The 25,939-nt window shown below is 40.6% G+C and overlaps 1 protein-coding gene across 1 annotated transcript; it reads left to right on the top strand.

Annotated features, from left to right (window-relative positions):
• Window positions 1–1,294: 1,294 nt before the first annotated feature.
• LOC122797774 lies at window positions 1,295–2,013 on the top strand. Its single transcript, XM_044066296.1, has one exon. The coding sequence runs from the start codon at window positions 1,375–1,377 to the stop codon at window positions 2,011–2,013; it is 639 nt and encodes a 212-aa protein (XP_043922231.1). The 5' UTR covers window positions 1,295–1,374.
• The last annotated feature ends 23,926 nt before the right edge of the window (window positions 2,014–25,939 follow it).

Here is a 25,939-nt window from a genome sequence, read left to right as displayed (position 1 = left end):
AAACCAACCTTTCCCTCACAGCAAAGTGTAGCAGAGTCTGGGTGAACCTTTCCAAGGTTCATAGATTAGTACTAGGCTAACTGCTCTTGCAAGTCATTTTAAGCCTAGCCAGTGTTTGTAAGGCAAACACCTTAACCATTAGGCCACCCTCCCACCCCCAAAGGGGATAATGATACATTTCTTGGCATTCAGTTTGAGGCCATGCTTCTGACACCAGTCATTAGTTTGGTTAAGGCCCTCTTGGAGGATGTTCACATCACTAGGGGAATTTATGACAGTGCCCAGCTTGCAGTCATCTGAAAACTTGTGGGAATCCCAACCAGGCAAAAGAGGATCAACCAGTAAAGGGCAAGCTCACTCCTTCTTTGGCGAACTTCCCTTTATACAGTGTCATGCTCATATGGAGAATTGTGGCTATCCATAGATAGAGGTTACAGTTAATGCCATCTCTGACACTGGTCTCATGGTGGTGGGGGAGACACAACAGTATTAAAAAGTATGGCCAAATGATTAGACAAATAATGCTCCTGCAATGTTTTTCGTGTTTCTCAGAATCTGTCAGCTGATTCTGGGTTGTGTCTTCTGGCTACTACTACCCTTTTAGCCTTCTTGCTTTCCAGTGTTATTGGCGTATTTCTGTCAATAATATCTCTGCAGAATACAACGAGCATAGTCATGTCTGCAGTCATTTTAATAACAGACTTCCTTTCTTATACCTTGCCCATTCCTTCTCTGCTCCTGCGTAACAAATGCGAGCAAGCAGTAACACCAGCTTTCTCAATGTCACTAACCTGTGTTTCTTCTTTTGCCTTGGAATGAATTAGGTACTTGTACACTCTGTTCTGATCCTCATGCATATCATACACCCTGCATGCATAGTCTGTGAAGTGCTAAGTTAGTGTGTCGAGCAGAACATTCTTCTAATGTACCAGTAGAACTCCAGCGTAACTTACTTAGACATTGTGTACCAGAGTTACACAGGTGTACGCTCATTCTCCGAATTCTACTTTCTGAATGCATACATGTAAAAGAGAAAATGTAATTTTATTTTAATGCTGTCAAACATTTTTGTTGCTCAGAGCCAAGTGCATTCTAATACCATCTGCAGTGACTGCAAAGTATGTAATGTATTACTTAGTTCCAACTTTCACATTGAATTTTACTAGTGTAATTCTAGATTTTCTTTTTGAAAACAGACTTCTCATATAGGGGTGAATAAATGACTGAATTACTGATCATTTTAGTACTGTATAAATAATTTCTAACCAGCTGATTTCTTTTCATTTTCAGGGTACTGAGTTCACGGTCTAACAGCTGGGATATCTATTTTCATCTGTCATTACCCAGTTTGCATACTTACTGAAACTAGGAACTATGGGGAATGTAGTCAGCAACACAGCTAGCTGCTTTACACAAAGGAGCAAAGAGAAACATTCAGAGGAAGACTTCTTGAAGGAATGTTATTTCAAAAAAGACCAAAATCTTGAATTGAAAAACCAGCAAGAGAAAAATAATGCAGAGCCTAAAACGGCATTACTTGAAAAATCCCAGAATCCTTCAGTTCTAGAAAATGGATGGTCCTCTGGTGCTGGGTCTCTCAAAAGCCTGCAGAACAAAGGCCTGGTAAAACAAAATAACCTGGACCAGAAGCAACTGAACAGTAGAGGTAACAAGGTGCAAAAGGAGATTCAGCCAAACTGGGCCTTGCAAACAGGTACTGTACAGAGGCATTCAGGATGTAGACAGTTTTCCACCAGAGAGGTCACAGAGGTCACAGAAGTGACAGAAACTGTTGTCACTGAGATAATTGAAGTGACAGAGTACCCACATGGAGAAAAAGGTGGCAATCCAGTTGTCACAAGAACTGTGAAAGTGCTGACCGAGTGTGCTGGGGAACTAGCAGAGGTCGATATTTTATATATTTTACAGTATACAGTAATGTGGTATCTGATATTCAAATGCTATACTGAAGGCTCAGCATATTTGATCTATATAAAGTCAATAATGAGTTGATAATATTTTTAAACATTTTATTTCTCGCTGTCATAAATCAATAATTGCATAAATCATAGTACATGTTGGTGATGATTTTTAATACTTCCTTCACTGATAGTGGTTTTAAATTATTTTGTGAGTATTTCTAAGTAACTGAAATTAATAATTACATATTTTTTGTTACATGCTTAGCTATCTTATATCTACAGTATAATCATTGCATAATTAATTTTCACAACCAGTACACTTCTAAATAATATCTTGAAAGTTCATAGTGCTTGATATATAAACTATATAGGTAGGAAATAGTGTATCAGTATGTAGACTATTACAAGCCTAGCCAAAAAACAGAGGTCAGAATCAAACCCTATACCTTCTATATATGAAGTAAGAGCTTTAACCATTATACCAAACCTTCCCCATAGAACAGCATATGATAATGACATCAGCAGATATTGACAATTTGACAAACATTTGTACCAACCATTGTACAGTAATTGCATAACATGTGCACTCTTCCACCTAATCTGTATAGATATGTATATATATATATATATATATATATATATATATATATATATATATATATATATATATATATATATATGTGTGTGTGTGTGTGTGTGTGTATATATATATATATATATATATATATATATATATATATATATACACACACACACACACACACACACACACACACACACACATATATATATATATATATATATATATATATATATATATATATATATATATATATATTCTACCCATTATATAGGTGACATTATGACAAATGCACATTTCATGTTGGCAAAAAAAAAATAATAATTATATTATAAAATTAGAAATGGCAGGAATTCTGAGAAATAAAAGAATCTTCTTAATCTCTGTATACAAAATCTGTCATAAGTGCAGATTTATGTTAGGCTTTAAATTTCCAGTTTCCCAGATTACAGCAGGTATATAGAAAAAATGAACATACCTCAATGTTTTTTTTTTCAGTAGCAACATCAAGACAAAAGGTTTTAACTGTATTGTCAGCATATAAGCAAAGCATGCAAGTAGTCACAGAGCAGTAAGTGCTGGCAGGATTTCTAGACTCATAGGATCATGGATTGTATCAGACAGCTGGACCATGTAGAGATTTACATCTTCCCGTACATTCCCTTAGACTTTACCTCCTTTTTCAAGAATCAATAGGCAGTCATACCAGTTATTGAATTTATGAATACCCATCCAATTGTCTAATTTCTTCTTAAAGGAAAATAGTGTGGCACATTTCTTTATCTAAAGTGGAACTTTGTTCCAGAGAAGGAATAGTTGTTGCATGAGAAATCTGTTTCTCCACCCTGATTTATTTATTGGCTTCAGAGGTTCATATCTTTGATTCTAGTGTTTGCTGGCCTGTTTGATTTGTGGAGAAATAAAAGCTTTTGGACTGTGGGATCCCTAATGGCCTGGAGGAACACGTGCTCATCAGGCTATGTTATCCATTCTGGTTCGTGGCTGTGATGCTTTTTGTAGAGTTTGCATGTCTTTCCTGTCTTTGTGTGGGTATTTACCGGGTCTTCTGTTTCTTTACACTTTCTAAAGTTGTGTAGGTAGTTGAACTCACAATGATCAGCTTGCCCTAGGTGTGTGCAGTGTTTATATAAGTGCACACCTAATGTCAAACCAAATGACAGTCTGAAAAATGAGTGGGAAGTTTGATCTTCACCAGAAGTCCTTTCTTCTTTTTTGGAATGTTCAAGAGCATGATGCTTGCTCTAGAAGTGATTCAAGCCATGATATGATTCAATATTCTTTAATAGTACCCCTCCTGTACTCCTGGGCAACCAGATTCAATGAACCTAAGTCCTACCTGTTCTACAGAATGTTCCAGAAAATAATACAGCATGGCCCAGAGACAATTCAAGACATATCATGGTCTGATATCCCTCAAGACTCCTTTCCCCTGCACTCTTAAGTCACCATAGGTCCTTCTAAACCCTGTTGTAACTGTTCGAGGCTTGTAGTAAGCCACATTACTCTAGCAAACCATCTAGGACTTTTAGTTGGAACCCAGATGCCTAACACATGCGCAAGAACTATGCCAGACAACTCATGCTGAGTTTATCATCAGTGAGTCCTATGCCTGAAATATGCAACAGCTTAGTGTGAGTGTGTGTGTGTGTGTGTGTGTGTGTGTGTGTGTGTGTGTGTGTGTGTGTGTGTGTGCACGCATATGTGTGTGTGTGTGTGTGTGTGTGTGTGTGTGTGTGTGTGTGTGTGTGTGTTGTACATTCAGCCTATGCCATCTAGTAACAGGTGGGAGTAGCGGAGCTGTGTGCTTAAATACTTTTTTTTTACTGGAGGTTTCTGCAGAAGAGAGCATCACTTCCGTACCATCTGCAAGGCTCCTTCTGCCTCCTGGTATACAAGATATATGACATTTTATGCTGTATTGGTTATTGTAACAAAAATTAAAACATTGTCACAGAATGTATGACATGTCCACATTTTCTGTGATGTGAAATGGGAACTGTAGCAGGAAAACATCAGATAGGAGCAGTATAGCATAAAATGTCTCATATCGTGTATATCAGCAGGCAGACAGAGCCTGGAAGGTGATGAACATGTGAAACTGTCTTGTGCAGAAATTATCCAGAAAGAAAAAAAGCAGTTTTATGCAGCTTATGTACTCCTACTTGGGAAAATGTGGCATAGATAGAAAACACACACACATTCTGTTTTGTCAAACACCTTATACACAGAATGTATGTGGGAGGCAATGACTCAGTATGAGGAATGGCAACAGGAAACTAGAATGTCACCATCAGTCACACTAAAATGTCACCATCAGTCACTGAAGCACTGATGACACTGACTTGATGAAATTTGTGCTATCTGGCCTGCATCATTTGATTGCAAGCTGTTAGCAAACTGTTTCCTGTAGTCAGTGGTACAGGATTTGATACATTCCATCTCCATTTGCCTATCTTGTGAACCTGATCAAGTCACTTAACCAGAGAGTGCCCCAGAGTTCACACTAAAAAAGGGACACATGTCTTTTGGACTTATCCAGTTAAAAAATAGATATGATGTTGTCCTTTTCATTCTTCCTCACTGATGTGTCTCAGATTCAACATCAGATCTGATTAGCTGCTTCTTCCAGACTTAGGCTCCAAGTCTCAAGCTCCTCCCTCGTCCCATAATGCACTACACCTTGTCTAACTCCCAGATCTTGTTTGCCGCGCTTTCCATCCAGATGTGATTTTGGAGTCTCAAGACTACCAGTGGTTGAGATAACTTTCTTTCTTTCTCAAAATTTTCCAAAAATCTCTTTATCGATGTTGTTGTATTTGTAGTTTAATGTATTATTGTTTTTTCTGATTTCCTTCTCTTCCTGTAGGTCTCAAGAGGTGTTAGGCATCTTAGTTCTCCTCTGTCCTTTCATGCCATTGGCACTTCTTTCCCCTGTTAAAAACTTTATATTATACAACAACCCCCCCATTAATATTCAAAAAAACGTGCACGCTGATTGGTCAGCATGCACGTTGTAAATCAGAGTTATAGTAATGGAAAAAGGTCCGGTCGCCCGGACTTTCTCCATTACTATAACTATTTTTTTTTTTTACAGCAACCGAGAACGCAAGATCTCCATTGCTTCACACTGTCTCGCTATGTTAAACTCGTTTAACATAGTGTGACAGCATTAAAAAAAGCAACGGACATCCTCCGTTGCTTTTTTTAATGCTGTCTCGCTATGTTAAATGAGTTTAACATAGCAAAACAGTTTGTAAAAAGCAACGGAGATCTTGCTTTCTCCGTTGCTTTTTACAAACTGTTTCACTATGTTAAATGGGTTTAACATAGTGAGACAGCTTTAAAAAAAGCAACAGCTCCGTTGCTTTTTGTAAAGCTGTCTCGCTATGTTAAACCCATTTAACATAGCGAAACAGTTTGTAAAAAGCAATGGAGATCTTGCTTTCTCCATTGCTTTTGCCCACATCTCTGATGTACTGCGTAGGCATATGCATGCGCAGTACATCAGAACTGCCGCAGAATACCAGACAGCTGCGGAAGGGCAGCAAGGAGGCATTATACAATGCCATTATTTAAGAAAATTAATTATTTTTTTTATTAAATAATGTCATTGTATAATAGCAAATTCGCCCTCGTGACCAAACCACGCCAACCGTGGGTAAATCCAGCATTACCCACACCCAGGCATGGGTTATTGCTATACTATCTTACAGTTTATTACTGGAAATGTTATTGTTGTTGTTCTTGTTTTGCTGTTATTATTGCTGTGTTCTTCTTTAGGTTCTGCTCTGTTATGGCACACAAACCTACGTGTTTTAAACAATGCACTTCTTGTGAGCATAAGATCCTGAACTCAGATGCCCACAAGAAGTGCAGCTATTGCCTAGGACCAGGACATTTAGAGTCTGACTACTTGGTGTGTGCGGCTTTTATTTATTTATTTTACATTTGTTAACCGGGAGAGTCCGACTGGATACATGTCCATTTTCAACGGAGGCCCGGGGAGAAAAGCTCCAGGTACATAACAGACATATGAACATTGTTAATGCAAAAAAGGAAGATAGTTGAGTTCTAAATACAATATAAAGATACATCACATCTTGGGAAAAAAATAACAGCAGCATATAAAAAAAACATAGGTCAGTTACAAAGGCGAGGCCTTGTTAAAAAGCGTTAAGGATAGTGAGGTAAGAGAAGGGTAAATGATAGTGGTTAATCAGGTTTGGAACAGGGACATTGCCAGAGAGTATTGAGATGGGGTTTAAGCTTTTTTTTAATTGTAGGAGTGAAGGTTCTGAGGTGAGCATGGTCGGTAGGGAGTTCCACATTTTACCTACAAAGTTTGAGAATAGAGAATCCCCAGCAGAATTATTGGCTTTGGTAGTTTGAGCTAAGATCTTATTGGAGGAGCGTAAAGATTGCAGGTTACTATAGGGGTGAATGATGTTTTTCAGAGCTGGTGTTTTCTCTGGGTGATACAGTATCTGGTGAGCCGTTTTGAGTTGGTTGAAATGGAGTTGGCTGGAAAACTCTAACCACCCTAGTTGCTTCAAGTTAGTGCAGTGGTGCGTTCTAAAGGTGGAATTTGTGGCAAATCTAGCTATGTGATTGTAACAAGAAGCAAGTTTGTTAAGGGTTGTCTTGTTTAGGTTTGTAAAAAGGGGGGAGGCATAGAAAAGAGTTGATAGTAGGTGTGTGCTGGCAATTGTAACTTTAGCGTGAGGAGTGAGAAAATGTTTTACTTTATAGAGAGAGCCAAGCTTTTTATTGACGGTTTTGATGGTTAGATTGAAATGGGTGTCAAATTTAAGGGAGTTATCAATGGTGACACCTAATAGCTTTGTGTGAGCTTCTGGTGATATAGTGATTCCATTGGATGATGTAATAGAGAAGGTGGGGGGAAGAGTCTTGTTAGTGGGTGAGAAAGTAAGTAGTTTTGTTTTGTTGGGGTTGAGAACTAGTTGACGACTTGAGAACCATTTTTCTATTAGGTTGAAGGTGTCTTGGGTTGAAGCAGTGAGGTCTGCTAGGTTGGAGGCAGTGCTGATGATAGTCGAATCATCTGCATATTGAATGCATGTGGCATGGGGGGTGATTGTGGGCAGGTCATTAACAAAGATGGTGAAGAGAAGAGGGCCAAGAATAGATCCTTGGGGAACTCCAAGTGTAACAGGTAGGCATGTGGATAATTTGTCCTGCCATAGAACAGCCTGTTGCCTATTGGACAGGTAGGATTGGAACCATTTCAGCGTGGAAATGCTGAGTGATAGTTTTTTTAATGTATGGAGGAGTTGAATGTGGTTCACCATATCAAAGGCCTTGGAGAGGTCTAAGAAAAGAGCAGATGATAGTTTATTATTGTTTCTGAAGTTATTGATGGTATTAGAAAAGGATAGTAGGGCTAATGTGGTACTGTGATTTGGCCTGAAGCCATGTTGGGAGTTGGCTAGAATTTTATTTTTGGTGAGGTGTTCCATCAGTTGTTTGTGGACACACTTTTCCATAATTTTGGCCAGGGGTGAGAGTATAGCTATAGGTCTGTAGTTGGTTAGCTCTAGTGAGCTACCACCTTTATGGAGAGGAATAATGTGGGACATTTTCCATATGGAGGATGAAGGCTTCTGACAAGGTGCGGTTTATGATTATGGAGACGGATAGGAAATGGCCTCAGCTGCTTTTGCAGAAACTCAGCTGGGAGAAGGTCAGCTGCTAGCTTAGTGGGTTTTTTAAGAAGAGATGTTATAGAGGATATGGGTACTGGATCGAAGGTAAATAGATGATCTGATGTAGTTGTAGTATTCTGCTGGCATAGGTAGTGGAGTGGGCTGGTTGTTTGTTTGAATTGTGTGGCCAGGGATTGTATAGTTTCTGTGAAGAAACTATTGAATGTGTTAGCAATGTTTACAGGGCACTGTTGTTTGCAAGTTGTTGGAGTGGGGGTGGTTGCCTGGCCTGGGTGCAGGAGCTTGTTTAAGCCTGCCCAGAATTTTTGTGGATTATTAAGGTGTTTGTGTTGGAGGTGGAGGAAGAAGTTTTTTTTTATCATTTAAGATCATTCTTTTAGTTTCATTTCTAAGTTGCCGGAAGGTTTGGTGGGAATGTGGGTCTTTAGAGGTATGCCATGTGACCCACATCTTGTTTCTAGATAGGATTTTGGATTTTGTTTCCTTAGAGAGCCATGGTGCGGTTTTGGTTTTAGTTCTAATGGACCGTATTGGAGCATGGGAATCTAGAATCTTGAGGAAGGTGGTGTTGAAGTAGATAACTGCCTCTTCAAGAGGAAGAGACTTGAGTATTGTCCAGTTGTGGGCTTTAAGTTCAGTTTGAAAAATGGAGGCTTTGAATTTATTATTGTTCCTGATTTTTTTATGGTTGTAAGAAGGGGGGTGATTTTCTTGAATTTGATAACATAGGTGAGTAAGTGATCATTCATGTCCTCTGGGTGAGTACCTGCTGAGTACTGGTCAGGATCTTTATTAGTAAGGATCCAGTCCAGGATGCTGTCTTTGTTTTGGGGTTTATCTAGTCTGGTAGGAGTGGATATGAGCTGAGAAAAGCCATGTAGATTTATGCTGCTAGATGGGGAGCTAGATGAGAAGGAATTCCAATCGATGTTGAAGTCACCTAACACTATGGATTCCTGGGGTGAGTTTGAGTTAACCAGTGGAGAAATTCCTCTAAGGTTTTGTTATTATTGTTGCCTGGGGGATGTAAATACATGCTATATTTATGCTTTTATGTTTGTTTGGTTGAAGTTTTACAAGTAGAATTTCGGCATTGTTTGTTAGGAGGGTTGTGGAGAGGCAAGGGAGATTTGTAATGTATTTTTGTAGAGTATGGCTACACCGCCACCTTCTGAGTTATTTGGTCTGCTCTTAGTATATCATACCCTGGTGGGATTATCTGTGTGTCTTCATTACTTGGTTTAAGCCAGGTTTCTGTGAGACATAGTAGGTCTGGGGAACAAGTAGCTAAAAGGGCATGTAGGTTGTGAATCTTATTGTTTACACTTCTGATGTTTAGATGACAGGTCAGAAGAGAGTTAAAGGGTCTAGAGTTTAGATTGAGAAGTGGAGGGGAGGATAGGGTGGAATTAGAATTGAGTGGAGGGGAAGGGCCAGGGTTGGGGTGGATATCACCATCTGTGGCTAGTCTGTGATTCAGAGTGGTAATGAATTTGAGGGCTTTAAGTAGAAGTTTGTAGTAATGTTTATCATTTGGCCTAATATTGGTAGGTTTGATAATTATATAGCGTTCGAGTTCTAACAAGGAGTGCGAGTAGGGAACTGAGTCATGGCCTCTGTTGTTAATTATGGGGGAGGGGTTGGTTTGGTAGCCTGGGTGGTGGAAGCCTATGTAAGACCAGGTTTCATATAGGGTAGCTAGGTAAGGGACAAGTAGGAAGGGAAAAAGAGTTAGTATGATAAGCTTCCTGGGTGGTGTCATATTCCGTTTGATCTTTGAGGGCAGTAGTGAGGTACAGGAAGTTAGTGGACAGTAGGGGGAGTGGTTTGAGTTTATAAAAGTACTAGTACTGGGGGCGGGTGGGAATAGGGGGCAGGTCAGGGAGCGGAGCGAGCACGAGCGAAGCTAGTGCTCGCGGAGCGGGGTTTACACTAAGCCACTAGAGCCCAGGTTTCAAGATGTAACTCCTGAATAATTAACTTGCAGGTGAGTAATCTCGTCTAAACAAACATTAGGTTCAATTCCTATGCTTTGGGAGCTTGTTTTTAAAATGTTATAGCTGTTTGCCTTAGTTTTAGAGTGTGTTCTGTAGTTTAAGTGGAGTATATGCAAACAAGCTTGGATTTTTTGTTTGGGTAAGCCTAGGGAGATTCGTGCTAGTGCTGAGGACCCTTAAATAATACATTACTTTAAAGTCTATACTAAAATGACCAGATAATGACCTGTTTTGTTTTTACAGGTTGTGGGCAATAGTAGAGTAGTCGCTCGAAAAGGGCTAAGTTCTTTCTGCCTCACACTGTGCAGGGAAGACCTGGGAGGGATAGAGAGAGCTTGATTTCAGAGGCAGTCAGAAGCAGCTGTGTAGCTTAAACAACATTAGACTACCCGAGGAAACCCTAAACTATGTTAGTAAAATCTTTACATATAGCATAAATCATTATAACACGTTAGCATTTTACTGCAACAGTGCCTTATGACTGAGAGTCAAAGAATGTTGAATGTTGAATATCCTGCTTCTCAAAAAATATACAGAAGGCTCTCAATTTTCACTCTAATGAACAGCCCTGCAAAGAGCTTGTCATACTAAAGTCTGGTTACCAAACACAGTTAGCTTTAGAGACACAACGTAGCTTTAAAGAAACAAGTAGCTACAATATTCATGCCATTCAATAGTGCATTATGTAACTATGTAGCAAAAAAGAGTTACATCAGTTACTATTAAATCACACAATTCAACTTAAATACATTTAACAGTCTATTAGGAACAATGAATAACAGCTTAATACATACCTCAGGAGGTAGAGGCCGGTAACAAGGTCCTACAGCACTAGGGATTTGAAATTAAAGGCACCAGACAAGGGTTATTTCAAACCTTTGTAACAGGGATAGAATGGGGGTGGGGGTTTACACTAAGCCACTAGAGCCCAGGTTTCAAGATGTAACTCCTGAATAATTAACTTGCAGGTGAGTAATCTCGTCTAAACAAACATCAGGTTCAAATCCTATGCTTTGGGAGCTTGTTTTTAAAATGTTATAGCTGTTTGCCTTAGTTTTAGAGTGTGTTCTGTAGTTTAAGTGGAGTATATGCAAACAACCTTGGATTTTTTGTTTGGGTAAACCTAGGGAGATTCGTGCTAGTGCTGAGGACCCTTAAATAATACTTTACTTTAATGTCTATACTAAAATGACCAGATAATGACCTGTTTTGTTTTTACAGGTTGTGGGCAATAGTAGAGTAGTCGAAAAGGGCGAAGTTCTTTTCTGCCTCACGCTGTGCAGGGGAAGACCTGTTTTGTTTTACAGGTTGTGGGCAATAGTAGAGTAGTCGCTCGAAAAGGGCGAAGTTCTTTTCTGCCTCACGCTGTGCAGGGGAAGACCTGTTTTGTTTTACAGGTTGTGGGCAATAGTAGAGTAGTCGCTCGAAAAGGTCGAAGTTCTTTTCTGCCTCACGCTGTGCAGGGGAAGACCTGTTTTATTTAACAGGTTGTAGGCAATAGTAGAGTAGTCGCTCGAAAAGGGCAAAGTTCTTTTCTGCCTCACGCTGTGCAGGGGAAGACCTGTTTTGTTTTACAGGTTGTGGGGTAATAGTAGAGTAGTCGTTCGAAAAGGGCAAAGTTCTTTTCTGCCTCACGCTGTGCAGGGGAAGACCTGTTTTGTTTTACAGGTTGTGGGCAATAGTAGAGTAGTCGCTCGAAAAGGGCAAAGTTCTTTTCTGCCTCACGCTGTGCAGGGGAAGACCTGTTTTGTTTTACAGGTTGTGGGCAATAGTAGAGTAGTCGCTCGAAAAGGGCAAAGTTCTTTTCTGCCTCACGCTGTGCAGGGAAGACCTGTTTTGTTTTACAGGTTGTGGGCAATAGTAGAGTAGTCGCTCGAAAAGGGCGAAGTTCTTTTCTGCCTCACGCTGTGCAGGGGAAGACCTGTTTTGTTTTACAGGTTGTGGGCAATAGTAGAGTAGTCGCTCGAAAAGGGCAAAGTTCTTTTCTGCCTCACGCTGTGCAGGGGAAGACCTGTTTTGTTTTACAGGTTGTGGGCAATAGTAGAGTAGTCGCTCGAAAAGGGCAAAGTTCTTTTCTGCCTCACGCTGTGCAGGGGAAGACCTGTTTTGTTTTACAGGTTGTGGGCAATAGTAGAGTAGTCGCTCGAAAAGGGCAAAGTTCTTTTCTGCCTCACGCTGTGCAGGGGAAGACCTGTTTTGTTTTACAGGTTGTGGGCAATAGTAGAGTAGTCGCTCAAAAAGGGCGAAGTTCTTTTCTGCCTCACGCTGTGCACGGGAAGACCTGTTTTGTTTTACAGGTTCTGGGCAATAGTAGAGTAATTAAGCTCGAAAGGCGAAGTTCTTTTCTGCCTCATTCTGTGCAGCGGAAGACCTGTTTTGTTTTTACAGGTTGTGGGCAATAGTAGAGTAGTCGCTCGAAAAGGGCAAAGTTCTTTTCTGCCTCACGCTGTGCAGGGAAGACCTGTTTTGTTTTACAGGTTGTGGGCAATAGTAGAGTAGTCGCTCGAAAAGGGCGAAGTTCTTTTCTGCCTCACGCTGTGCAGGGGAAGACCTGTTTTGTTTTTACAGGTTGTGGGCAATAGTAGAGTAGTCGCTCGAAAAGGGCGAAGTTCTTTTCTGCCTCACGCTGTGCAGGGAAGACCTGTTTTGTTTTTACAGGTTGTGGGCAATAGTAGAGTAGTCGCTCGAAAAGGGCGAAGTTCTTTTCTGCCTCATGCTGTGCAGGGGAAGACCTGTTTTGTTTTTACAGGTTGTGGGCAATAGTTGAGTAGTCGCTCGAAAAGGGCGAAGTTCTTTTCTGCCTCACGCTGTGCAGGGGAAGACCTGTTTTGTTTTTACAGGTTGTGGGCAATAGTAGAGTAGTCGCTCGAAAAGGACGAAGTTCTTTTCTGCCTCACGCTGTGCAGGGGAAGACCTCAGGAGGTAGAGGCCGGTAACAAGGTCCTACAGCACTAGGGATTTGAAATTAAAGGCACCAGACAAGGGTTATTTCAAACCTTTGTAACAGGGATAGAATGGGGGTGGGGGTTTACACTAAGCCACTAGAGCCCAGGTTTTAAGATGTAACTCCTGAATAATTAACTTGCAGGTGAGTAATCTTGTCTAAACAAACATCAGGTTCAATTCCTATGCTTTGGGAGCTTGTTTTTAAAATGTTATAGCTGTTTGCCTTAGTTTTAGAGTGTGTTCTGTAGTTTAAGTGGAGTATATGCAAACAAGCTTGGATTTTTTGTTTGGGTAAGCCTAGGGAGATTCGTGCTAGTGCTGAGGACCCTTAAATAATACTTTACTTTAAAGTCTATACTAAAATGACCAGATAATGACCTGTTTTGTTTTTACAGGTTGTGGGCAATAGTAGAGTAGTCGCTCGAAAAGGGCGAAGTTCTTTTCTGCCTCACGCTGTGCAGGGGAAGACCTCAGGAGGTAGAGGCCGGTAACAAGGTCCTACAGCACTAGGGATTTCTTAACTCCCAGGCTTTGGCCGACTTCCAAAACAAATTAATCTTAAAAGACCTTCTATCTGCATCTTCTTCCTCAGGGGCTCACCTCCCCCCACCCAAAGCATGCCTTCTCCAGGAGATCCCTCTCTGCCTCTTCCAGGGGCTCTTTGGTGCCAAGTCAAAAACAATCCAGGCCCTTATATCTGACTACCCCTGATCTGAATGAGACCAAGAAAACTTTAGATCCTAAAGAATCTTTGGATCCATCGGCTGTGGATCCGTATGGCAAAACTACTTCCTTGGATCCTAATTCTTCAACTCCAAGCAGATCCAGTACATTCTTAGATTCTAGAACCTTGGATCAGGAACCTAATCTTGCCTAGTGTTCACCTACCCCAGGGACAACTTCTTCGGATCCAAAACTTTCAGATCCTCTGGTACGGACTTGACTACTTACTTTTCAGGTAGAACCAGTTTCACCAGCTCTTCCAGTAAAGGTTCTCCAGACATCAGCCAAATCTAGGCATGCTTCCTCAGCATCCTCCTCCAGATCTTCCTCATGTCTCACTGAGGCCGATAAGGACAAGATGATGCAGAAGTTTCTCAGGGTGCAGATCCAGATGGGGGTCCTGCTATCTCCGTCCCATTTAGGATCCATGAGTGCTCCATCTCCTACGTTGCTGACTCCTTTTTTGATCTGCCCCTCGATTTCGGAAATCCTAGACCCTGGTTTCCCGAGAAAGTCAAGGTCAAAGCAAACCAAGCTCCCTTCCTCAACTCCGACTATGTCCCTGACCAGCCCTGCTCTCTTCCTTTTGTATCACAGCTGGTCCCACATCTGAGATATCAGCACTGGCTTTGAGGGTTGCCTTCATCTTCATCAGATTTTTCACTTCCTCTTGGAGCTTCAGCCCTCAACATCTTGGTTCTGGTTCTGTTGTGATGCCTTGGATCCATGTCTGGCTCTCCTCTATCTCCTTTGGAATCTTCAGCTCTGAGGGAGAGGTTTTCCTCTGGTCCATCAGCCTTCCAGGTTGCATAAAGAGCTTTCTCTAGGATTAGAGAAGTGCCTCCTCACCCTCAGGGTCTGCCCCATGCTTCATTGGATCTGAGCACTGAACCCATCATGCCTGCCATAGGTCAGTCTACCATGAAGAGCCACTTCCCCCCAGGAGGCCCCCCCTTCTTCTGATACCTCTCCGAAGCATGCCACGGAGGAGGAGGTCCCTCAGAAGAAGAACTATAAAGTGAGGCACATAGACTCCTCTATGGAGTCTCTCACAGAGGACACCAGCTTTGATGAAGGAGAAGGATCCTCCTGATCACCACCCAACAATGTCTTCTTTGGAGATATCCTGGAACTCCTTAGGCAGAAAGTTGGCTGGTACTCCCATCCTCCTTCTAATGAGGAATCCGTGTTCCTGAAGGCTTTCAAGGTGGGCCCTTCTACATCCTGGGTGTCTCCCCCAGCAAATGCCCTAATAGATTTAGTCTCCTGCCAGGCTTGGAAGGAACTGGACATCCCCAACCTTTCCAATAAGATTCTTAGCCCGCCTTCTCACCGTCTCCAATGGAAAAAGGTATTCTGTTAAAGGCTATTGTTGTTGCATCAGCCACAAAGAAGGAGCTAGCTGAACAAAGCTCCACTGTCCATCAGCCGAACAAGGAGTCTTAGGTGCTGGGCAGGCATAGAAAGCGCATCAACACCTCAGCTACTTTTGCTCTGAGGTCATTAAACTATTTCATGCATTTCAACTGTTTGCAGATAGATTTATTCAAAAAGCTAACTGACTCTCTTGCAGAGACCATGTTGGAGGAGGACTTGAAGAAAGTTTCTTCCCAATTGGCCAGTCTCTCCTCCCTTACAAATTCCTTGATGCGATTTATTTCACACATGGTGGAAGGCACCTTTTGCATAGCCATTAGGAAACAGGCCCAGCTCTGGCTTTGTTACTTTGTTGAGCCCTTCAAGACATAATTTATTAATGCCCCCTTTGATGGTTCATCCTTGTTTGGACCATCAGTGAAAGCTATACTGACCTGCAGTGAACAGGAAAGAAAGACCTTGTCTGCTATGGGGATCAAGCTGTCTACTCATCATTGGACCTTCTCAATCAGCAAGGAGGGAAGAAAACTTGGTTCAGAAAGTCTTAAGTATCTTTCTAGGACCCACTCAGGGACAACTCCTCCAAAGGCAGATGAGGAGGTTTTATTGGCAAACGCCATTCTAAAGGCAGAGTGGGTCCACAAAATCAGGGTTTTAAGGAACCCTTCCCTGACAGACTGTCAATGCTCCTGAAGTGCTGCCTGATTGTTCTACTCTGGAGGCAGTTGGGGGCTGTCTGTCCTTGCACCTAGATGCCTGGACAAAAATAACCAACAATTCCTGTGTGCTAAACATTATATCCAGAGGTTATTACATTCCCTTTTCCCTTCATCCTCCAGGTCCCAGGAGGAAAGTCCCTGACATACCACCCAGTCAGAGGGAGTATGCTATTCAAGAAGTCCAAAAACTTCTAAGAAAAATAGTCATCCAAGAGGTCCTGACCGTACAAAGAGGATTTGGAACTTATTCTTCTTTTTACTGCCAAGGAAAACAGGGGACCTGAGAGCTATACTAGACCTCAGTAATCTGAATTAGTTCATCAAGAAGTCAAAGTTCAGAATGGTTATGGTCCAGTCCATTCTGCTTTTTTATGCAAGGATGATTGGATGTGCTCAAGGGATCTTCAAGACATGTTCTATCACATCAAAATAGACAGATAATCCAGAAGACACTTGCACTTTCAGCTGGGAGCCAATCAATACCAGCATTACCAGTTCAGAGCACTGCCCTTTGGAGTCACCACAGATCCCTGGGTGTTTACCAAATGTTTGGCAGTGGTAGCGGCCCACCTGAGGCTAAAAGGATTCCAGGTGTTTCCCAATCTAGATGACTGGCTCCTCACTGCATTAGCAAAGCATCTACTCCTTCATTCCAGAAACTACCTAGTAAAGACCTTCAAACATCTTGGCATCACAATAAGTCTAGAAAAATCAAATTTGATCCCTGTACAAAACCTAGAATTCATAGGAACACAGTTGAACACAATAACTCACTCTTTACCAATGCCATTGGTAAAATATGGAATTCCCTCCCTCCTAGCCTCTCCTGTATTACCTCTTTATATCTGTTCAAAAAAAAGCTACATCACCATCTAAAGTCACATTGGCTCTGCCAGTTCTCTAATCCTGACTAATCTTTTCTCCAACTTGTATAGATCTTTTCCTTTATGCATCCCCTCTTTATTACTTTCTCCACTCTCCTCTTAACTAAAGCTAACTGCCTAGTGGGAGAATTAGTATGCTGGAATCTGTGTTAATATTTTGTAAACTCAATATTGTATATGTTTATAATATTTTACACTTTACTTTATATGTTTATTATAATTTATACTGCACTGTATCTCTTCTGTTGCATGAGAAAAATTATGTTTTTTTTTTCTTTTTTTTCTTTGTATTATCTTAATGTATTAATTACTGTCACTGTGGAGCTTTTCTCCCCGGGCCTCCACTGAAAATGGACATGAAATCCAGACGGACTATCCCGGTCAACAAATGTAAAATAAACAAATAAATAAATAAATAAACACAAGTGGCTTCCTTACCAAGGCATTGCATAGTGTCTCTAATAAAACAGGTTCAGAAAGTATTGGGTATTGGTTTACTATCATAATTTCGAATCCAACTTTGCTGACCGCACTATGTTCGAACACGGGAAGTCAAATATGGCAATGACGAACTTCAAAAGCAAGCCTAGGAATGGTTTTAACACGGGTCGATATAGGTGTTCACTGCTATTGCCGAACTATAATCAGTCAGTAGCAAACAAGATTTTTGGCCATTGGGGCCAACCTTGTTGTGCCCTCTTTGTCTCTCCCCAGAACTTCAAGTGCAGAGAGAATTTTTCTCTGATCCCCCTGAAGGGGGAGTCACCAAGGGTTGTTATAGTTCATGATTGGCCTTGGATCTACTTTATGCTTGCCTTCTTCTCCTCTGATCTCAAAATTCCTACAGAAAGCCAACAGGTTGAAGAGCTCAGTAATACTCATCACTCCTTTCTGGCCTCATCAGGTATAGTTCCCCTTTCTTTGGTCTCATCTGAAGTATCCTCCTTGGATATTAGATCCCAAACAGGATCTCATATTCCATCTGTCATTCAGCTCCCCAGTCTCTGCACTCCAAGGCTGACCACATGGTATCTCCACTTCCAGTAATTATAAAATAGGCCAGGCTAACCCCTTCAGTCTGTGATATAATACTGACATCTCAGACGGCTTCTACAAAGAAGGTCTACAGCAGTAAGTAGAAGAGATTTTCTATCTGGGCCTCTAAAGAGAATATCGACCTTTTCAGCTCCCACGTCAGCTATCCTCCTTTTCCTTAGTAGTCTTTTTTAAGAGGAAGCCAGTTTCTCTGCCATTAAGCTTCAACTGGCTGCTTTATCCAATTTTCATGCTGGGAAGGGTTCTTCCTCTCTTTTCTCTTCCAGATGATGGAAAGCATTTTTGAAGTGCGCCTTTCTTCTTCGCCACCTGATTAAAGGCCCTTCTACTCCTTGGGATCTCACGTTAGTGCTGCAAGGACTTACCCAGAGGCCCTTTGAACTGGTAGATAGTTGTGACATGAAATTTCTCTCCTAGAAAACAATTTTTCTAGTAGCAATTACTTCAGCTAAGAGAGTTTTGGAGCTTCAAGCCCTGTCAATGAGACCTCCTTACATCATTTTCCATAAAGACAGGGTATCATGAAAAACAACCCCCTCTTTTATACCTAAGGTAGCCACAGAATCCAACATCAGTTAATCAACTGAGTTATCAGTTTACTTCCTCAAATTTTTATGCAAGGAGAATGTACCTTGCACCTTCTAGATGTTCATAGGCAATCATGTTTTTACTTCCACAGGATGGAAAAGTGTAGAAAATCTGATTGGCTATTTGTTTCCTCAGCAAACCATTCAGGTTGTGCAGTTTCTAAGATTACTTTAGCCAAATGGATTTTAGATTGTATTTCCTTCATTTATTCACAAAAGTGTATTTCATTACCTTAAATACCCAAGACCCATTCCACCAAAGCTATGGCTACATCGTCTGCCTTCTCTACCAGGACCTCAATTGATGAGATTTGTACTGCAACCACCTGGTCTAAGGCACACAACTTTGTCTGTCATTATAAGTTGGATATTATTTTTAGGAGCAAGGCATCCTTTGGCTCGACCATGCTCCGGCACATCCTTCCTTGAGGACCACCCATGAGTTATGTAGCTGGGGACTCTGATCCAGTAGTGGGGAAGAATGAAAAGGACAGCATCCGATTTAAAAGTTATGTACTTACCATAACTAAGTATCTGGCATGTTCATTTTCATTCTTCCTCACATCCCTCCCAGCCATCCCATGACCTAGTGCCTTTGAGAAGTTCTTGGAGGAAATTCAGAACCTTTATGTTCTGGGTGTGAGCGTCGATTTTGTTTTATTCTCTATTCTATTTATAGAGCCTATTATACTATAGGGCAGCAAACTCCATCTGGGGAGTTAGACAAGGTATTGTGCATAATGGAAAGAGGGAGGAGCTTGAGACTCAGAGCTTAAGTTTGGAAGAAGCGAATCAGATCCAATGTCGGATCTGAGACCCATGAGTGAGGAAGAATGAAAATGGATAACACAGATAGTTATGGTAAATACATAACTTTTAACTAAAATAAAATCAAATAAAAAAAATCATTATGTGGCTTGACTCATCTCTGAAACATGTTCTAGCATGTTCTGGAAATTTCTGAAAAATAAGTGGGTCTTGGGTTCAGGGACCCTGTGTTGACCCAGGAGTGTAGGGGGGAAGGAGACTATAAAAGGGTATTGATATGGATCAAAACACATGGAATTATTTTTCAATATTAATTCCATAAATTCAGTTAACAAGTTCCTCTGTTCATTAGTCAAATAACTTATTTCACTCAAAAGATCCTGAAACCATTTCATCCCCTCAAAATAAGGGATGCTGGGGAATAGTTCTATCACATCAATATTCACCATACATACTTCATCTTCATATTTGTCATAGGTGACTTTACTTAAAAAATCCCAGGAGTCCTTTGAAATATGTTTTAAAGATGTTACATAACTTTTCAACATCGTATCTACATATTTAGCCAAGGGCTCTAGTTTGGAGCCCGCTCCTGCCACTTTTGGTCTAAAAGGTGGCTTCTCCACATTTTTATGTGTCTTTGGGATTCCAAACACTACTGGGATCTTCAGCCTAGTTACTGTTAAATAGTCTAATAAGTTTTTGTCTATGGTACCCTGAAAAAAATGATCATTAATAAAATAGTCCACATTAGAATAGGCTATAGAAACGTCATTTCTAGAAACAATACTTTATTTGCTTTCATCATTTAAAATTTCCAACATCCTAATCTCATAATCAGTGGCATCTATTAGTATGGCCCCACCCCTTTGTCAGGTTTCATTACTCTGCAACCTCTAGTTTTCAACATTTCAACCAGTCTTATGTTACTTTCCAAAAAAATTAGTCAGAGCTGTTGGTCTGTTGTTCAGCTTCCTTATCTCATTTTCTACCAGCTCTTCAAAAACTTTTAAAGTGGGATTTAAAGGGGGGTTGTAGGTACTTTTCCTAGCCAAAGTTTTGGTTTGTCTTGTTGTGTTCTTGAATAAACATTTTAAATTTAAGTTTCTCACAAATAATTTCAATTCAGTGAGCTGCTGAAGGGCACATTTACCTGCTATCACAGGCCTCACTTACATCCATTATTGTGTTTTTGGCTTTTCTAGTGGCATACTGTTGTACCAGATTCCAAGGTACACTTCCATTTTTTCTGTTAATATTTATTCAAGTTTGTAATGCATGGCTTGCAGCTCTACTGAAACATGCTTAATGACTGCAGCCGGCAATTACTATGTTTTGTTTAAATGACCGGTTTTAATTGAGTTGTGTGGTGTGGTAGGTTAATGCAGTGGTCTGCAGGTGAGATGGTCTTGGGTTCGATATATGGGACAGGTGTTTATTTTGTAAGTGTGTATTACAAGTTTAAAAACACATATAGTCAATATAGTGCTATTTAGCTGAGCTTAGCAAAGTTGCACAATGCAACATGTCACGAAGCAACAAGCTAAAAATATAAAGAAAAGAAAAATGGGGAGATAGGAAAGTGGTGAAATGAGTTACAAGTGGGGGGAACATAGTGAGAGGCAGGTAGGGATGTGCAGGAAGGGTGTAGGAAAGAACCATAGCCATCCATACCTTGTACAGCAACAACTGTGCACTTTTTTTTCCTCCAAACATCTTTATTAAATTTTCACATATGACAAAGGCAATCTTACATTTATATAAATGAAAATCATACAAAATGATACCACTTTAGTTGCAAACAGTTTACGACAGACACCACTGAAACAACTGTAGTTGCAAATGTTATACATCACTTAGAAACTATCCAGGCATTGCCAGTTAAGTATTATATGGCTCATTCAAATCCTGCATCTTAAACCTCATTCCTGCCATGCATATATTGTTCCCACAATTCCCATTTTTTTCCTGTTTAGTTTGCGCCTTCCCTTTTCTAAAGATCACATTTCCAGTTGTTTTATTTGTTACTATAATCACTACTTCTAGTACAGTTGGTTTAGACTTTGATTTCCATTTTCTAGTAATTGCTTTTTTGGCAGCCACCATAATTAGACTCAGCAAGGCTTTACTATGTCTAGGCAATTCCGATTCTGTAGCATAACTCAAAAAATCATCTCCCCAGTCAGTCCAATCTGCTCACCCAGCATCTCTGACAGAGCAGTCTGCAGGGAACCCCTGAAGTCTGTCAGCTCATTAACTCCCAAAAAAATGTTCCCAGCTACCTCTTTCTTCCCCATCACACCTCCAACATTTGCTATCCACCTGAGGAAAAATTCTTTGGAGTATACTTGGGGTATAAAATACCTATGTGAACACTTCCAGGCAAAGATCCTAAATCTTCTAGATTTAGTTGCATATTTAGGAGATATAATATATCCCCCATTGTCTCTGTAAATTTCTTATCCAGTCTCTCTTCCCAATCCTTTCTAAGCTCCTCTGTTTGATTCTTATAATTATCATGCAATATTTATATGCTTTACTAATTATTTACTAATTACTCATTAGACCCATTATAGAGTACAACGCCCATTTTGGTATGTACCTCACAAGACATCTACAACAACTGGAAAGGCTGCAGAAATACATCACAAAGAGGATTACTGGCCTCAAACAGATGCCCTACGCAGACCATCTTAAAAAACTCCAGCTTTACTCCATCACATATTGCCTACTCAGAGGCAATCTCTGCCTAACATACAAAGCTATGTCAAACCCAGAGCTGTTGGACATGCTCCACTTAAAGAAATCCCAATCCATCCGAGCTACATGCTCTAGGGACCTAAACCTTGTCACCATAATAAACAGAACATGCTGCAGGGAAAGATTCCTGTCCCAGAGACTTCCCATACTCTGGAATAAACTACCTATCTATATCAAACAAAGCTCCTCATTGGCACTCTATGAGAAAAATCTTCATGATTGGATGGGAGATAGGAAATTCACCCCAGGGATCACTTATGTGGCTCTGCTCAACAGGGGCACAGGAAAATAATTTTCTTGGGTGGTGAAAGCCAGGGTACCATTTGGCTAGGCTTATATAGGCCCTAGGGCCAGTAGCCGAGTACTTACCTATGAACCTATTACTTTTTTAACGGCAGTTTCTGTTCTAGATTCTATTAAAAACTCTACCAGTGCTGGTCTTTCATTTTGAAGGCCCCTGTTTCTTTCTCTTTGCCTATACTCTGATATCAATCCTTGATGGGGAAGGCAATCTCTAACCTGTAGTCCAAATAAATTCTTGGCCTCTTCCCATTCTATTACCTTTTCCTTTCTAGTCATTTGCTCCCAATACCTTGTTTCCTTTGCCAGTTTTCTCCAATAAATTCCAGCCCCCTCTTGCCTATTATCTGCATCCTTCACCACAGTCATCCCTGTCAGCAAAATCTCTTTTCCCCATTATCATGCTGGTTTGGTTCTTAGAATGCTCCCTGCTATTTTATGAATATATTACTCTGTATGATTTTGGTTGTTCTCCTTAAGAGTCTGCATCTAAAACCCCAATCTCTCCTTATTTCTTGAGCTTCCTCCCTGTATCAGCATCATTCCTTTCCCCTTTAAGTTATAGTTTTCTGCTTATGCTATGTATAAGAGCCTTAACTGTGTTGCTCTAAAATACCCCCTCAAATTAGGTAATTCTAGTTTGCATTGTTATATTGGTAGAATCAGCTTATCCCACTTGACTCTTGCTGTCTTTTCTTCCCAGATAAAATCTTTCATCTCTTTTTAAATTGCTATCCACAACTTCTCCTCCGGTTTTAAAAGTGTGCCTGACCTGTTTATAAGACTAAAGAGACTAAAAACATTTTAATGACTTGTTTCTTAGTATCCATATTCATATAACAAGACTTCCAGTTTCTCATTTTTTGTATTATCTTCTGTTGAGTTTCTTTCCACATATCCTTAGCTGCCACCAAAGAGTAATTTCTAATCCATACTCCTAAATATTTTATTTTACCATGTCCCATAAATATGGATATTGTTGGACCAATTCGTGTGTGGGTACATAATTTACTGTTATTACATTTGTTTTAGCTTCATTAATTTTATATCCCAAGAAGACCTGAAACTGCCTTAAAATGTTCCACAACACTGTAATGTCCCTTTCTGGTTTTGTCATATATAAAATGATACCATCTGCAAATACAGCCAGCTTTATCTGATTGCCATACCAATTATGTCCTTCAATTTCTGAGTCCCTTATTTTCTTTGCCAGTGGTTCTAAGTATATTGCAAACAACAAAGGGGAAAGTCAACAACCCTGCCTGGCTCCTCTACTCAAGTGGAAAAGTGGAAATTATCGGAGAGGACCCCACCCACTTTAATTCATGCCTTTAATTCCTCGTATAGTCTTCTAATCACCCTTATAATTGTATCAGGGAAAGCAAATGCTTCCATTGCCCTGCTCATGAATTCCCAGTCTACTCTGTCAAATGCTTTCTCTGCATCAAGACCCACCATTAAAAGTGTTTTTTTCTTACATTCTGCTTCCCTCTGGATCATCGGCGTTCTGTTAATATTGAATGGTTGCCTCCCCTCCACAAAACCACACTGATCTATATCTATCAATTTTGGTATCGCTTTTGCCATTCTTTTAGCCATTATAGACATGAACACTTTATAATCATGGTTTAGTATTGAAATGGGCCTGTATGAAACTGGATCTAATGGATCTTTACCCTCCTTAGGTATTACTGTTAACACCACCTTCTTCTAGGACGCTGGTACTTTTCCTCCTCTTAAGCTACTGTTAAACAAAGCCTTCCAGATCTTTATCAGTTTTTTTTCCCTCCAAACATCAAAGCTTCCACAGGCATACCACCTATTCCTGGGGACTTCCCTGTAAATTGGTTATACATAGCCATTTTTATCTCATCCCTTCCTATCCAAACTGTTAGTTATTGAGGCTCATCTACCTCTAACTATGGCATATTTAATTCTTCCATAAACATTTCCATTGGTACCTTTTCTTGATTTCCATATTTCTCTACTTTATACAAATTTTTATAAAATTTCCAAAATATTTTTAATACTTCTACAGGGTTTCTTGTTATCTTCCTTGTTATAGGCTCCCTAAACAAGGTGACTGCCCTTTCTACTTTCTGTTGAGTTGTTGTGCTAAAAGTTTTTGTGCTCTAGAATTATTATCAAAAAACAGTTGGTTAACAGCAATCTTTCTAAACACATGCATATTATTTAGGTAATCCCTTATTTTCTATTTAGCATACTTCATTTGTTTCTTTTCTTGTTCTAAGAGATTCCCCCTATTTTGCAATATAACATTCATCAATCCGTCTAAATAATTCTTGTTACTGTTTAACCATATCTCCCTTTCTTTTATTTCCAACCTAGCTTTAGGTTCATAGGTTCATAGGTAGGTACTAGGCTATCTGCCTGAAGACATTTATAAGCCTAGCCAGAATATGTTGGCTTTCGCCACCCCCTTAGATTAGTTCCTTGTGCCTCTGTCCAGCAGAGCCACTGAAGTGATCCCCGAGGTAAACTTTCTGTTTTCCATCCACTCGTCAAGATTTCTTTTGAAGAGTGTTAGAGAGGAGCTCTGCCTAATGTAGATTGGGATCTTGTTCCAAAGCATGGGAAGTCTCTGGGACAGGAATCTATCCCTCCAGCACGTCCTATTTATTGTTGTGGTGAGGTTTAGATCCTTAGAGCGTGTGGCTCGAGTGGATAAGGTTTTCTTTAGGTGGAGCATGTCCATCAATTCTGGATTGGACATGGCCTTGTATATCAGGCAGAGATCACCTCTGAGTAGGCGGTATGCAACTGAGTACAGCTGGAGTTTCTTCAGTCGAGCTGCATAGGGCATCTGTTTGAGGCCAGTGATCCTCTTGGTGAGGTACTTCTGTGGTCTTTCCTGCTGTTGCAGGTGTCTTGTAAGGTACATCCCAAATGGGGCGTTGTACTCTATAATGGGTCTGATGAGTGATGAGTAGAGGGGCACAATGACCTTTTTTGATCTGGATGTGAACCCTTTTGTGATTAGGTGGGCCATGTAGAAGGATTTTCTAACTACTTTGGCAATGTGATTATCAAAGGTGAGATTACTATCTACTTGGATCCCCAGATCCCTTATTACGTCTTCCATATTTAGGGGACTACCACCTATGTGGTAGTTTGTGGGTGCTTTGTTTTTTCCAAAGGGGATGACTATGCACGTTTTGACATTTAGCTTGAGGCCATGATTTTGACACCAGGTATCCATCTCAGTGAGACCCTTTTGGAGGATGTTTGTGTCAGCTGGAGAGTCAATTATAGCCCCTAGATTGCAGTTGTCTGTGAACTTGGTCAGCCATAGTCCTCCTGTGCTTGCCTGTACCTCTGAGAAGTATATGCCGAACAGGAGGGGTCCTAGGACTGAGCCCTGGGGAATGCCACTTGTAACTGGTTCAGAGTCGGACCTAGCTCCTGCAACTCTCAACATGTGAGTTCTGTCCATGAGCCAGTTGGCAACCTATCTTGTGATGTAGGGGTTTATGTTCAGGCTGGTGAGCTTGTCTATAATACCAGAATGGGGAATGGTGACAAAGGCCTTAGCGAGGTCTAGGTAGGCTGTGTATACCACCTTTCCTTAACAAAGTCGAACTGGGTAGGGTCCAG

The sequence above is a fragment of the Protopterus annectens genome, chromosome 3.part1 (genome assembly GCF_019279795.1).
Source record: "Protopterus annectens isolate FY-2018-M chromosome 3.part1, PAN1.0, whole genome shotgun sequence".
NCBI lineage: Eukaryota > Metazoa > Chordata > Ceratodontiformes > Protopteridae > Protopterus > Protopterus annectens.
This window is presented reverse-complemented; position numbering and strand designations above follow the sequence as displayed.